At 38.0% G+C, this 15,871-nt stretch overlaps 1 protein-coding gene across 1 annotated transcript in view; it reads left to right on the forward strand.

Moving 5' to 3' along the window:
• ascc3 (activating signal cointegrator 1 complex subunit 3) overlaps positions 1-15,871 on the forward strand; it is a 260,436-nt gene that overhangs the window by 209,133 nt on the left and 35,432 nt on the right. The window contains exons 30-33 of the mRNA XM_041251261.1: positions 2,248-2,385; positions 2,471-2,591; positions 3,443-3,575; positions 8,554-8,679. Coding sequence (XP_041107195.1) covers positions 2,248-2,385; positions 2,471-2,591; positions 3,443-3,575; positions 8,554-8,679 — 518 coding nt within the window. The remainder of the gene's footprint in view (positions 1-2,247; positions 2,386-2,470; positions 2,592-3,442; positions 3,576-8,553; positions 8,680-15,871) is intronic.

The raw sequence follows: 15,871 nt of genomic DNA on the forward strand, positions 1-15,871 counted from the left end.
GAGCACCACTCATTTTGCAGCCCAGAATGATTTTAGTAAAAGTGTTTCCTTACTGGTGAGTTTTCTTACTGTTGGGTAAAAAGTGGACTGCAAAAACTGACTTACAGTATAAAACATTTTTACTTGAATTCTGATAGCTTTAGAAACCAATCTTTCTCTGCATTGAACCACTCATTAATGTTCAGACAGTATACTCTGTAAAAACTGAGAGAGAAGGGTAGACATTGATTAAAAACTTACTGAGGACTGATTCCTTATGCTCATCAACGCTGCTGAGCAATGCTATTGTTAGTGGTGGTACAGAAAAAATTGTATTTAGGTTGTTTGAAAATGGTTAGTACAGGTGGTAGTTGATACCTTTTTCATTTTGCATTTGCAGTTACCTGTGCTTAAAAGTGTACAACCTCAGTTTGGTCCATGGATTGAAAATGTCTTGAAGCCGTGTTTAAGTAGCCTAGTGATGCCCACAAAACGCACATGATTACTGACTCCTCAGTTCGTATTACAAATTGTTGGATGAAAAAGAGCTCTGAGAAATGTTTCCAAATATTTGGTGGAAATAAGGCACTAGTGATTTGGCCAAGGTTATGAAGCAATGAAGTGAGCCAGTAACTTAGTAGAGACTTAATCCTCTGATGTAACTACTAGACTACACTGCCTGCTGCTTTCAGATACCCCTTGTCTGGCATGAAAAAAAAATTGTGTTATAGAAACGCTAAAAGCTAATCCTCTGAATAATGTAGAAAGACACAGGGCTACAAAAACAGATTACCCCTCCATACTGCCTGATCCTTTACAGTTAGCTTTCATCAGCTCTGTGATCTTTACATACATACATACATACATACATACATACATACATACACACACACAAAAATATGTTGGGGGCTGTTGCTGAGACTGCGTTGTGATCTTGCAAAATAACAACTCATTTATAGTAGGCAGCTGCTGTTCCTAAAACAATTACAGCTGCAGCATTGTAATAAAGCAGAAATACAGGTTTAATTAATGTACGTTCACAACAACAAGTAGTGTAAAAAAACATGTCTTTTATTAATTTAATTAATAGTATAAAAATTACAAAAGTCTTTTCCCAATATATATATATATATATATATATATATATATATATATATATATATATATATATATATATATATATATATATATATATATATATATATATATATATATATATATATATATATATATATAACTTGACTTGTATCTTTCCATGTGTGTCGATTGCTGTATTGAATCAGCACTGACTGTGAATGTGTGTGTTCCTTTGATTTATGCAAAAAGCCTGGAGGTTTCCTTGTCGCGCCTCGTAGCCCCTGCTGCTGTTATGACAGCAGGCTGGTGAAAGTTGCAGTCCTCACACTGGGGGTCCTTCATTTCTCCTATGGTACATTACACTGCCATGGAGGTATTGCTAATAGGAAAGCAGGCCTTCTATACAGCCCCCTCAGTACCACCACCCACCATCGACTTTAAATGACAACAGCAACATATGTACTTCAAACCCCATCAGTGGGATTTGTGGTTAATTTACGCTGAGCCTTCTTCAAAGGGAGGGAAAGTTGTTATTGTTAGACAGCCTACAAGTAAGCTCCGTCTGTGTGTGAAATGTATGGCTAGTCCCCAAAGCTACCACCACCGCTGCTGAGCAAAGGTGGATGTAAAATAATAAATGTAAAACAAATTTGTCAGGAGCCTTTAAGTCCGGCTTCCCGGGTCACAGTTCAGAATGAAGGAATAGAGAACCTGAGCAGTCAGATTGGAGTTGGATTAGCAAGTTCATTTTCTATTCATCTTTGCTCCTTCAGTGCTGAGCGGGCAGTGATCAGATGACATGATGTTAATGTCCAAGAAGCTAGATTCCATTTTATTACCCTACATAAATGATTAGGTTGTAAAACAAAAATTGTTTATTGGAGTTGCAGGGATTCAAGAATTTCAAAACTGCTCCCAGCCCATTTGAAAGGGTTATTGCTTTAATAATTTATGAACCCAAGATGTTAAATGGATATTGTTCTATTTGAATACATTCACTGCCATAATTCTGTTTAAATTCAGGCCTCTCTTACTGAGTGCAGACTAAAACTGTGCCCCAGGGATCTGTTTTTGTGAAGTTTCCTGGTTTATATTTGCAAATCATTACATAATATGTCATGAATTAACTCTTCTAAATCAAAGCTTTGCTTGTACAACAATAATAGATTGTTATTGTTGTCTTTACGTCAGATGACTGATGTTATCGCGACAGTAAGGGAATCCAACGTAAAGCTGACTCTGGCCTTTGGGATCGGGCTACACCATGCTGGCCTGCACGAGAGGGACAGAAAGACTGTGGAAGAGCTTTTTGTTAACTGCAAAATCCAGGTAAGGTACTTAGCAGATTGCTGGTTAGATACTCTGATTCGATTTCTTGCAGTGATCATTCATTTAAGGAAATGTCTTGTTGTAGGTGCTGATTGCCACAAGCACACTGGCTTGGGGAGTGAACTTTCCAGCTCACCTCGTGATTGTAAAAGGAACTGAGTACTTTGATGGAAAAACAAGACGTTACGTTGATTATCCTATCACAGGTATAGCCATTCTAATCTTTTCAATGTGTTTGTTTCCTGCTGCTTTCTTGTTTGTTTTTAAGGATTGGTTTTGTCTATCTTTGCTTTAATATCACAGGAGCATCTTGCTGAAAGTTAAGAATGCTGAGGGGCTCCCAAGTGGCGCATCTGCTAAAGGCATTCCGAGTGGAGTGCAGGATGCGCCCTATAGCCTGGAGATCGCTGGTTCGAGTCCAGGCTATTCTATTGCAGAGGGCAGCACATAATTGGCCGAGGGCCGCCCAGGAGGGAAGGGCTTAGGTCAGCCAGGGTGTCCTCTGCTCACCGCGCACCAGCGACCCCTGTAGTTTGGCCGGGTGCTTGCGGGATTGCCTGTAAGCTGCCCAGAGCTGCATTGTCCTCCTACGCTGTAGCTCTGAGGTGGCTGCACGGTGAGTCTGCAGTGTGGAAAAAAGCAGTCAGCTGACGCCACACGCTTCGGAGGACAGTGTGTGCTCGTCTTCACCGCTCCCGATTCAGCACTTGAGTAATAGCGGTGAGCTGAGCCTAAAAAATAATTGGATATTCTACAATATTAAAAAATAATTGGCGATTACTAAATAAAAATAAAAAAAAATGTTGTTTGTCTCTGCTGATTTTTTTTAATGCAGTGTTAAAGTAGTTCTGTCAGTAGTTCTGAAAAACAATGCTCAAGTTCAAGGCAGTTGTGGAGTCTGTATTAATCACACAGTATGTATCTCATGTGTAATATAAAGTCGTTAAGTTTTTTTTTTCTTTTAAAGTGTTTTAGCATTTAAAAGAATGGTACAGCAGTTTACTGACAAAGAAAGCAACATTTTTACCAGTACAATTTTTTTTCTGCTTTTATAAAGATGTTCTACAGATGATGGGGAGAGCTGGCAGACCTCAATTTGATGACCAAGGCAAAGCTGTGATTCTTGTGCAAGACATTAAAAAAGATTTCTATAAAAAATTCCTCTATGAACCATTCCCTGTTGAGTCAAGGTGAGTTATACTGTCCCATAGCAATATATGAATTGATTTTAGACTATGAATATATTTACCTATTTAAATAAGCTTGTTTTAGAGTTTATTGGATCACATATACATACAAGCATACATACATACAGATAAGGTTTTGGGTCATTCAGTAATTTACTCTCCAGTTTAGATACTGTGTGAGTAAATTGCAACATTTATTTTTTGTTCAGTTTGGGGGGGGGGGGGGGGGGGGGGGGGGGGGGGGGGTTGTTTTTATTATTTTTTGGCAATATCACATTTTTTTGATTTATTAAAAATAAACACCACTCAAAACACATACATTTTCATTTTGTAGAATACATTGAATGTGCATTTCAATAATACATACAGAAATGTTAACTCACATTGGGATTCCAGCAATGGATGCATTTTGAATCCAAGAATTGTGAGAGTGAACAGATTTCATTTTAAACCCATTACCGCCCGCATATCTATCACACCACAGGTCATGTTTTTTTTTTTTTTTTTTTTTCTGCTCACCATATTGTATGACTATAGCGCAAGGTAGTAATTAATCTCAGCATACAAGAAGTTTTTTTTTTTTTTCCTAAGAATAAAAATGCATCATGATACTCAGATTAAGGTTTGATATTTACGTAGTTATATTAGTAATATTAATCAGAATAATAATTAGGCCAGAGGCGGCCAAACCGCAGCCAGTTCAAATGTGTCTCCCAGTGAAATGCTGGGTGACACACACTTTGTGGCTTGAATGAACTGAAGAAAGAATAATAAACAAACGAAAAGAAAAAAGCTAAAAATAAACAAGTTTATTATTTGTGTTCTCTGTAATCATTCGTCTTTATTTTTCTTTCTTCTCTCACCTTCTCTGTCTTCAGTTTCTTTGAGCCTGCTTGTTCACTGCAATGACGTTTTGTCCCTTGGTGGCCTTCGACACCGGGCGCTGGTGCATGCATATTTCGATCACCTCGAGTGAAAGCCGGATGTGTAGTTGAAAGTGAATTTCATGATTGTGAATGAAATGCTTGCTCGTTTCGTGGAGACAGTGGTATTGAGCAAACCTTCCACGGGTAATAAACGAAAGTATGAGGCTTAAGCCAGAATGGGAAGAAGAGTTTGCTTTCACTAAAAACTGTGATTAATCTCTGTGTCTCATCTGAAACAAACCACTTACACACTAGTCTACAAGGCGAGCAACCTCAAATGTCAAATCTCAACACATTTTCATTTGAATCCTGGATGACACTTGAGGAGAAAAGCAGATACTCCTTTTGGCATTCAGTAAAGAAGGTGATGAAACGACTCAAGCAAGTTTTGTATGGCATGTAAGATCACTTTTGTTTTGTTTTTTCTTGTAACTTAAATGAGACTGTGATTATGTCTCACTGATAATGTAAAAAAAAAAAAAAAGCTTGTTATTAATTCAAACCGAACACAAAAAGCAAGTTGTTAGATTGCTTTTCCCAGATTTCAAATCTTAATGACGTGTTGCAAAAATGTTATAACCTGTGTTCCAAATAATTGTTTTTTCTTAATTATGATTTAATTAAATCAATTTAACTTTTCACTATTTGCATTTGTTTTTTAATTAAAAATAAGAAGCTGCCTTTTTTTTTCTTTACATTATCAATGAAACAATCAGTCTCAATAATGTTATGGGAGAAAAAACTAAAGTGAACCTGTTTCGCAATCAACACTTTTTAATTGAACGGAGTCAGCAAAAACAAAAAGGGGGGGATCTCGTGATCAATGTCACCCATGCCAAATGTCCTTATTCAGATGAATGAATCTTTTTATAAATTGGAGTGTTGGCGCTAGACTAGAGAATGCATTTTTTAAATGTTATGTTGCAGGTCTAACAGGTATATTATATTTATATATCTTGCATCTCGTCATGAGCAGATACTGAAATCCCTTTCAAAATATGTACAGTGCATTTGACATCAGTAAAGCTCTCAGAAGTATTTAATACATGCAGCAGTCATACAATTTTTTTTTTTTTTTTTTTTTTTTTTTTTTTTGAAAACCGAGCATTCAGATCTTCAAGGGAAGAGCTTGTCAAAAAGAATCCTTACAAAAATGGGTCTTTTTACGTGGTGTTTTTGGTGAAACCTGGTCATGCTGCACATGTCTTCCAATGCTAAAGCCAAACATCGCAGCACCTGGCTGGCGATCAACACAGAGGACACCACAGATCCTCTCCTACCCATAGCTTAAGGTTCTGTGGTGATGGGAGAACATCATATGTTGACCTGATGAGGAAACTGATCCTGCTCTGTTCCATTGTCCATAGATCTCGCCAGCCTATCTTGCATTGTTCCACTCTTCCATCTCATCCATTCTCCCTGGTTGGCTTGAGAAACTGCCTTTATGCACCTCATCCTCTCCTCCTGCTTTTGCCCCTCATTGACTACCAGCTTCCTCCGTTGAGCTGGGGCTGCTTTGTGCCACGTAGGAGGAGCTGAACTGAGACCAAGGCCTCCTCTTCCATGTTGTACTTGTCCTATGCTATCACTGATCCCAAGGGCAGCCTTTGCATCTTCCAGAGCTTCCTTTGCCACCCTCTTTTTTTCCAGTTTTCAACACAGGTGCTGCCTCCCTCACACATTCGTTGTGTAACTCTACCAGTGTAATTTCCAATTGAACCTTGGCGCACTTCAGTTCCTCGGTTAGAGCTGACACTGGCAGCGGCGATATCCCTTTACCATACCGTCCCATTCTACTGAGGCAGTGTGGAACTCCCAACCATTTCCTGACGTGTGAACTGATTGTCAAGGATACGTTATACACAGTGAGTGGCCACAGAAGTCTTGGCAGTAGTCCAAACTGAAAGCACCAGAGTTTAAGTTTGCCTGCTGCTTGTCTCACTTCTCCCATACGAACTATGTCCTTTAGGTCCCCATCATGCCATCTCCCAAGACTCTTCATAGGTTTCTCGGACATTGTTGGTATTGCCTCACCGTTAATGTAGAACCTCTTATCCACTCCTTTACCTTTTAATTATGGGGATGCTTCTTGACTTAGTGGGCTTGAATTGCATTTGTGCCCATTCAGTGTTGTTGATTAGTTTGCCCAATAACTGATTAGTGCAGGCTACTGTTGTAGTCATGATTGTCATGTCATCTATCTATGCGCTAATTGGTGGCAGTTGCATTTCAGAAGCCAAATGTTCTCCCATTACCCATTTTGTCACATTAATGATTACTTCCATTGCCATGCTAAAAGCCAGTGGAGAAACGGTCCATCCTGCCAGTATTCCAATTTCTAGACATTGCTATGTAGTGATGAATTCTGAAGTGGAAAAACTAAATTGAAAATCTCCGAAGTAGGCTTTCACGAAGTTTGTTATTCTCCTCGGTACACTGAAAAAATCAAATGCTGCCAAAAGAATTTCATGTCGTACTACATTAGCTAAATCCAGGAGTGTCACATAGAGCTCCTTCCTCTGCTTTTTAGCTGTTTGAATTTGCTGCCAGATCACACTGATGTACTCTAAACATCCTGGGAAATCTGGAATACCAGCTTTCTGTAGTGAAGTGTCAGGGAAGCAGTTCTTCAGTAGGTAAGCTGAAGAAAGTCTTGCCTTCCACTTTTAACAGAGAAATAAGGCTAAACTGACCGATACTCGTAGAATCTTTTTCTTTGAGTATAAAGAACCCTCCTGCTCTGCACCATGCTCTTAGTTCAACCTGTTTTTTCAAAAAATTAATTTTTTGAAAGTTACTTTCATCAATTTCCACAGGATTCGTAAATCACCAAGGGCACTCTTGCACAACTCTTTACCAAACTGCATTAGGTGGGATGTCTGAAGGAATCGACACAGGCTCCTGCCTTTTTGAATCTGCGTGCGTTTCCTCAAAATATATCTCCAGCTCAGACTTAGTTGCTTTTAGTGTGCCATTTTTCTCCCTGGTGAATAACTTCTTTATAAAAGTTAGTTCTCATGCACTCCTTCTTTTTGCAGTGTTTCCGTAAGTGCTCAGCTCTGCAATGTTGCAAGCTTATCTTTTATGACCCTTTGTAATAGATTGAGTGCCTCCTTCTGACTTTGTGCTCCTGTCTTCCATTGCTTCTTCAGCTGCCTCCTTGCTCTACTAAGCGCTCAATCTCATGCTGCCATTTAGTCTTTACAGGAATAGTTTGTACTTTCTCCTTTCTTTTTCAGCACCAATCCTCTCACTTCTATATGCATAGATGATATCCCCAAATTTATCCAGCTTCTTTTCGACTGTTCCACCTAACCTTTCCAACGCAAAACAGATCCTTGTTTACTGTGTCCCACACTGTTTTCTCACAAGCTCTTGGCCATTTAACTCCAGGCTTCTGCCCGTTGAGGTTCTTTTCTCTCTTATGCTGGTTCATCTGTCCGGGTTCACAGGGATCATGGGGTTCATCACTAATTGTGTTTATGCAAGTCCTCCTCACGTCTTTGACAGGGGTGCTGATATCCTGCGAACTGTAGTTTGCTTGCTGTCGCTAGATTTCATTCAACTGACTTGACTTCGTAAAAAGTACTGATCAATGAGAGGCCCTTGTCCCTTCTCCCTCAAGCATTTCATTCTCCTTTGATGAATCTTCAGACCTAACCGTTGTCACTTTGCTCCAGCCACAGACACAGACCTGGAGTGCCATGTCTTTGCTAACTGCAGATCTTGAGCTAGTCCATTGCAAAATACTCTCCATTCACATAAGTTGTTAACCATGTTAACAAACATTGAGTTATCTTCTGCCCCTGCTCTGCAGACTCTAGGGGTATTTTTCTCTTTAATTTCTTAGAAGCCTTGGGCGGGTGTCTCCAGCATCCTGTTCCATTTGAAAACACAGCTGGATACTGCCAGCCCTCATGGGGTCTATTTCCTCCTGCCAGCTGTCCTGTTTTTTAAAGAATACGATATATATATATATATATAAATTAATTTTCTCATTGTTAGACACCCTGTTTACTGTCATATGTCATTCTGTTTTTTTTCTTTAATTGCAGTTTGCTGGGTGTGCTTGCAGACCACTTGAACGCTGAGATTGCTGCAGGAACAGTTGCATCCAAGCAGGATGCCATGGATTACATAACCTGGACCTACTTCTTCCGCCGCCTCATTATGAACCCCAGGTATTGCAGCGTTATGCCACAAGGCAGATATTAGCTGAGGTGTTATATACTGTATTTTGTATATGATGTTGTTCATTTACATCATATACAATATAGGAACCAGTCTGCTTCTATAAAAGGCTGGTGGTTCAAGCCCCAGAATGGCTGGGTCAGCCTCTAAAAAAAAAAAAAAAAAAAAAAAAAAAAAAACATAATGATTATGACAAACACTGTCTGGCTGCTTTATTAGGATCTGTGTATTTAATTGACTGTGGCATCACCCTGAATTAACGTTGCCAATTAGGTTGATCATATGATATGATATGTAATCCGTGCAGCTCTATACAGCTGTGTCACAAAGACGGCCGAAGTGGGTGGTGTCAGAACCAGGAAAGAAATACACACAGACAGGATGGATGAATTGAAATTATGAGGCGCTTGCTTGCGCCTGTTTATTGTAAATAAAAAGGTTTAAACAAACACGAAAAACACAGGACACGGCACATTCGCCAGGATAAAAAGACAAACAAAAACAGACTAACACTTTACAAACGGTGAGCAGATCGACAACAAACACGGTGAGTTTTAAATAAACAAGTATCGTGCTGGTCCTAACAGCACGCAATAGCAATTTATATTATAACTCTTTCTCCTTCTCTCTCTCCCGTTCCCTACTCACCGAGCACCCCACCCCGAGCGGGTGAAAACATGCTGCTTTTATGCAGCTGTACCGAGACTCGATTGCTAATCAATCATTCAATTGGAGTCTCGGTACAACTGCACGTGAATTAATAAAGTGCAATTCCCCATGCTCACATATTATTACTTTTTATTTGCATATGAAGTGCTGTGCAATCCTCGTGCCTAAATACAAATATACATTGTAAACACTCGTGTTACACAGACCCGTTTATATCCCGTGTACCAATGACTATACACCAACATTTAACACACCACACCAACATGTAACAGATAATATACACAGGGTCAGGCACTTTGTCATAAGCTGTCATAGTTTACTTCAGCATAGTTGTGATCAGTGTTGCACATGTATCCTGATGACAATGGCTATTTTCAAGACATTAATGCTCCCATCCAAAGTATCTGAATATGAGAAAATGGTTTGAGGAGCCTGTCAGAGACTTTAGGCATACTTGATGCCACCACAATCCCTAGATCTCAATCCAGCTGAGCATTGTCTTCGGCCTACCTCTGCACCAGTTGCTTAAAGTTATTAATGACTGAATGGATTAAAATACTTTGAGACAACTCCCAATCTGCCATGTTGTGTCAAGGCTGTGATCAGGGTAAACAGTGACACAACACAATGATGTTAGGTACAGTTGCTAATAAAGCGGTCAAACAGTGTATACGTGTACCTTAAGTGATTTTGAAGACTTTTGACAGTAGTACAATAAAGGTGTATTGACAAAATGAAGGTTCATATAACCACTGATGGTACTGTTGAAGTTTGGCCCAATTTAAATTCAAATATATCAGATCCATTGCTAGAGTTTCCTTTTAATTTAGAACAAAAAGCACTTGTCCCATTAGGGTATGTGCTGCATGTAGCTCTTAACACATTAAGGAAATCTAGCAAGCTGACAGCACTCGTCTCGGGATTGATATGTCTGATCAGGAGTGTGAGCCAAGAGATTTTTCACTCATTCTTCAGATACAACTATAAGTTCAGGAATATATCTGCACTTAACACCCTTGATTTGATGCCAATGGTTTCACCATCTGTGGTACTTGGAAATGATTGCTTTACTTCTGACACTCTAGATCCCTCCTCCCCCACCCTTTTAACTCATCAAACAAATCCAAAAACAATTTGCTTAGAAAGACGAAGGGAGCAACATATTTCCCCTGCACAAGGACAGGTATCTCAATTTCTCAAAAGAATTCAAAGTCATAATCAATCCAAAGCAGATCTCCTCTGAATCAGTAATAATACAAAGGACTAAATAAAATAGTCTATAGTGCTTTGTATCTTGCATTATCACTCTGCTGGAATGTTGACTGTTTTGTTTATAATCTCCAAAAATAGCAGAAATAATGAATCCCACGTAGGTTCTTGAAAAACATACACAATGCATCATTGAGCAAATTGCCGCTGGTTTTAGTGTTGCACGCTAAGTGTGTGCTTTATTGTTGCAATGTGTGTCGTGTTCTTCACTCCCCTGATAGAGGAGTAATGGTTGTGATTGTGAGGGTGGAGTTGCTGGCAGGTTGTATTGTTAAGATGAATGTTGAATTGTGTCCAAAACAGTTACACACTGAGGTCTAATTGAAGGGGAGTGCAGATGGGCTTTTTAGTTAGAATGACTGGCTGACAACGTAGTATTCAGGCCTCTCTTAAATAATGCCTTTGTTGATTGTCAGAAATGTCAGGTATTTTAACATAAAGATAACTTAGTGTGGTAAACAAAAGCATATTTCTTTGTTTTTACTGTTTTTAATTTGTTCTGTTCTGAATCTCTACTAAAAAATAGTCACTAAGTATTTCACTTCTGCAATATAAAGCATTCAGGAGTAGCATGAGAGCATTAATTTGTTCTTCTGACTAGGTTCTTGCTAGCTGTATCATGTCAATTTGCCTGTGATTGTAAAAAATGCTGTAGTGAATTTTGTTTTTGTTTGTAGACCTTTCAAAATGCATCTTTATGTATTTGTTATTGCTGTTTATTAAGTTGCTAAGTTTAAAAGCTTCTATACAACATTCCAGTAATTCTAGGGAACCCTGTTCACAAAAAATGAACACCGAAATATGATCTCACTTGCAGGCACACACACACACACACACTTGTTTGCCTTCCTATATTTGTGGGGACTTCTCATTGACTCGCATCTATATTTTTATTTACTATTTCTAACTCCAGTCAGACAAGGTGAAAGTTAACAACAAACTAAATATTTTGACACTTTTGTTTATTTATTTTTTTTTATTTTTTTTTTATTTATTTTTTTTTTAAAAGGCATATTTAATCCTTAAAAACTTGTTTTACAAAGTGGGGGCATCCCCCCAATGTTGTTATTTCAGAAGTTACTATTTTTTGGGGGGACATTTTCTCAAATGTTGTCCGCACATTGATAGTAATACCTGCCCACACACACGCACACACACCAGATGTTCTTAATAGTTTAGTTTCCGTCAAGAGGAGTCCCACTACAAAAGCACAAGATTCATTGCTGTCTTTATTCTAAGTCTTTGCATACTGTCCTAGAAATGTTCTATTTTCAACTATGTGTGTAAAAATTTGAAGGCAGTAGAGATTTCACAAAGAGATGATAAAACTTTTCAATGACTTCATTCCAGCTACTTAAAGAAAAGCTGCTCTTTATTTTCTCTGATTACTCCATTCACTTCTAGCCAATCCCATTCCTTCAATCACCCAATCTTCAAACAGAGCAGGTTGTGGAGGAAGGGGGATATATTCCCCATACAATTACTACAATGTATGTACCTAAGGACTTAAGTATGACATTGATCAAATACCCACCTCCAGGCCCATCAATGGACCTGAATTTAGTAACTATATGCAATTTGTGGCTCATTATCACATGCAGGGTCAATGTTCCGCCTAAAATTTGTTTTCAGTGCAATTACTTCACAACGCTTCACAGGAGAAAAAGCTTAACGAAACAGGGAAGGAAATGATATTGCAGGGATGCTGTAATATTGATAGGTGAAGCCAGATGAATCCAAGCAGATTGATTTGAGACAAGGGGATAGGCAGATGCCATTGGGATGGTGGTGATCGATAAAGTGAGGAGAAATGGTTGGAAAAGACAAAGAAGTGGATAGAAGAAGCCCAATTGGAGATTTTATAGAAATTCGAAGCCCAGGAGCTGTGCCGGTAATATAAACGTGAAGGTGGTGAGAAGCATTGGGGTGGAACTGGGAGGACCTGGACTGCTCAGGTGACAGAATTAAGTTGGAGAGACTGGAGATGCTATTGTTGAATAAGGGTCAAAATGTTTTATTTGTAGTAAGGAAAGAAACTATATGTCTGGAATAAAAATAGGCTTTAAATGTTATTATTAAGGATCAATGACTGGGCAAGAAGAATTGTTAATGTTTTCATCTGCTAATACTAGTTTTCTGACCCCCCCCCCCCCCCCCCCCCCCCCCCCCCCCCCTGTTAAAGAAAAAAAAAAATCTTTGTTGGTCAATTGTGAAAGTTGAAAGTGATGTCATCCAAAGTAAAAGGTTTCAGGAACAACAAAAAAAAAAAAGACATCTGCTTTGTCTTGCTAAACATTTCAGTGTGATGGCATTTTTTATGGCTGTCAGCCAAAATTAAACACAGTTGTCTTTAAAATGGCACCGTAAAATGAAATCTAGGAAAAGGCTTTAATGGTAATGCTTGCCTTCCCATGTTCATTTTATTTATTTGTTTTATAAAAACTGAAGTTATGTACAGTATATTACTTATTAATAAGTTACTCAATGTTAAAGTAGGCACAGCTCATTTTACCTTTTTTTTTTATCTTGGTGCAGTTGCAGTGTTTTATGTAAAAGAAAAAAAGATCTTACTTGAATCATTTTACCTTGATTTTTATTGTATGTTCATTACATGAATTATCCCCCACGTCATCAATTGGTAAGGACATTCTTTTGTAAAAGTAAATGACAGTATCAGAATATGTGGCTACCAGGAAACCCTTTTGTAATAGTGTATGAAGGCTGCCTGCCTTTAATGAATAGATTACTAGTCCAGTTTTGATAAACCTTTTTAATGACATTCTTTAGCTCAAGTTATTAAGAGTAAATCTGGAGGTTTTTTAATCCATCCTTTTTGTCTGTCTCGCCGTGTTTCTGGTCAAACATTTATTAACATACAGAAACAGTAGGAAGTTGGCTCAACACAACATGCATTCAAATCAAGCGCTCTCTCAGTGCATCAGACTATTAACCTAAAGAATGATCTCAGACCCCAGGTTACACAAAGGACAATATCAATATGTTAATCTTAATAAATTGCTTTTCTATTGAAAGATTTATTGTGACGAATAATTACAGTTTGTTCAATATGAGGTGAGGGACATTATTTAAATGTTATACACAATACATTTTTATGATACCAAGGGGCTTGTTAACAAATAGTTCCTAGAGGCCTACTAATAACTGTTAGACTGTCTAGGCCATGCACTTGAAGCTATTAGTAAGAACCCGCCTCTGACTCTAACACCTCAAGGGACATGTAATTGTTATGTTCTAACAGCTTACAATTGTGATCCTGCTGGCTTTCACAGTACGCCTCAGGCTATTAGAATCATTAAACAACTCAGCACCTGTTAGCAGCCTTGTAAATATTCAACCCTGCTTGTACAACGGTAAAGCTGATGTAGAGAGTACAACGGCCACAGTAATAAATTAACATCTTTGACAAGTCAATTTGTGGATAACGGTGGTTCACAGTTAAATAAACTAAATGTCATGGAGATAAAAAAAAAAAAAGAGGACTGGATGAAATATGTTTGAGACATAGTTAGATGTATAGGAATATATTAAATCAAGATACATAACTCATTTTACAGTACCATTTGCTGCATCAGAAAAAAAAATACATCCAATCGAAGATGATTGTTTCAATCCAGTACACCAGCATTACTGGAAGCAGGAATCTATCAGCTTTGTAATTTTCATGATTTTTGTGGTTAAAAAAAAAGACAGTGTGACAGTATCTCTTTATCCACAGTAAAACACATTGTTAGTTTAAGGATAAAACTGGACAGGTCTGTTTTTCTGTAACAATTGTAGGACTGGAATCTGCTGTTCATGGCATATATTCCATTGTTTAGAATTACCATTATAAGTCTGTGTTTTTTATTCCATCCCCTATTTTGTGTTTATCATGCCATCCTTTTGTCCTTCATACACCAAACTAAGCAAGTCATGAAGGTAATTGTCACATATGTTAAAAGCATGCCAGGATTGTGGGAGCCAGTGACCCTACGCAGGTTAAAAGTTTGTGTTGTTCCTTCGTGTGCGCCAAACTTGGTTCCTGTACATTTTCAAGGAAATACGTTAAACTGAAGTAGGTCATTCCCATTATCTATAAGTAATGGCTGCATATACCGGAATACATGTTACTAGTTGTTGTTTGTAATCCAGTGCAGTGTTTATTAAGTATTGAAGTCCGTACCCCAAGATGTGAGTATATAGATGAACTGCCTCCTTGTCAATGTGCAGGTTATTAGGAGTTATTGAGCAGAACATACTTGGGATGTACTGTGTTCATCATGTGGTAACTTTTACCAACCAACACTAGTGCTGTATGGAAGCCATTTTTACTGTGAATTTTTTAGCGCACTAACTGCTGACAGAAATGTGATAGCAATTTTGTTATAACATTTAGACTCCCTCAGGACATTTTAGTGAGTGCACTGTGATAATCAAGCTGGCCTACCTCCTGTGAACCAACACATTTGCAAGCTGTGTTGCAGGGTTAGGAAAAATGTGTCTTTACTAAAGTTTTGAACTCCTTTTAAGTCGATTTACATAGCATTTTTTGTTTTTTTATGATGAATTTTGGAAGCGCTCAACAAAGTGAGCTTCACCAGATTTTGTGGAGGTTTTGTGAATTGTGAACCAGTGTACACTGTAAGATCAGTTTAAAGAACCAATATAATTTCTTTGGTGATCGCAGATGCGTTCAATTATGATCCTGCAAGAGGTGAATGACTCGCACCATGCATAAATAATATTTAAAATTGCTTAATGTAAATAATTCATATTCTAGTCAGTTAAGGATTTAGTGTATTTTCTTCAGGTCCTATGTGTTAAGAAACAGCAATGAAGCAAATTAGATATAGTGTGTACAGAAGTAAGGCGTGTCCCCCTGCATGTATTTAGTTATGAATTTATTTATTCTGTCAGTGCTTAACTGGGTACCATTCCTATAACGTATTTATTTATTTATCTATTCCTATATGTATGTATTTATTTATTTATCACTTCTGTCACTTCCTGGTCATATGTTTAACTGAAAGGGCAACTTTAAGTTGAAATTTTACAAGAACATTTTTCATTTGGAATGAAAACAATTATCTGACTACATTTTGGATACTATAGTTAATTGAAGGTATATGAGTGGCTCTTACTTATAAAAGACATTCCTGGTGAAACCTCTGGGAATGAACTTGAATGGAGTTCACACAAATAATCCTCACTCTGCAAGCCATATCTCCAAACCAAATAATAATG

Source organism: Polyodon spathula, chromosome 5 (assembly GCF_017654505.1).
Source record: "Polyodon spathula isolate WHYD16114869_AA chromosome 5, ASM1765450v1, whole genome shotgun sequence".
NCBI classification, from domain to species: domain Eukaryota; kingdom Metazoa; phylum Chordata; class Actinopteri; order Acipenseriformes; family Polyodontidae; genus Polyodon; species Polyodon spathula.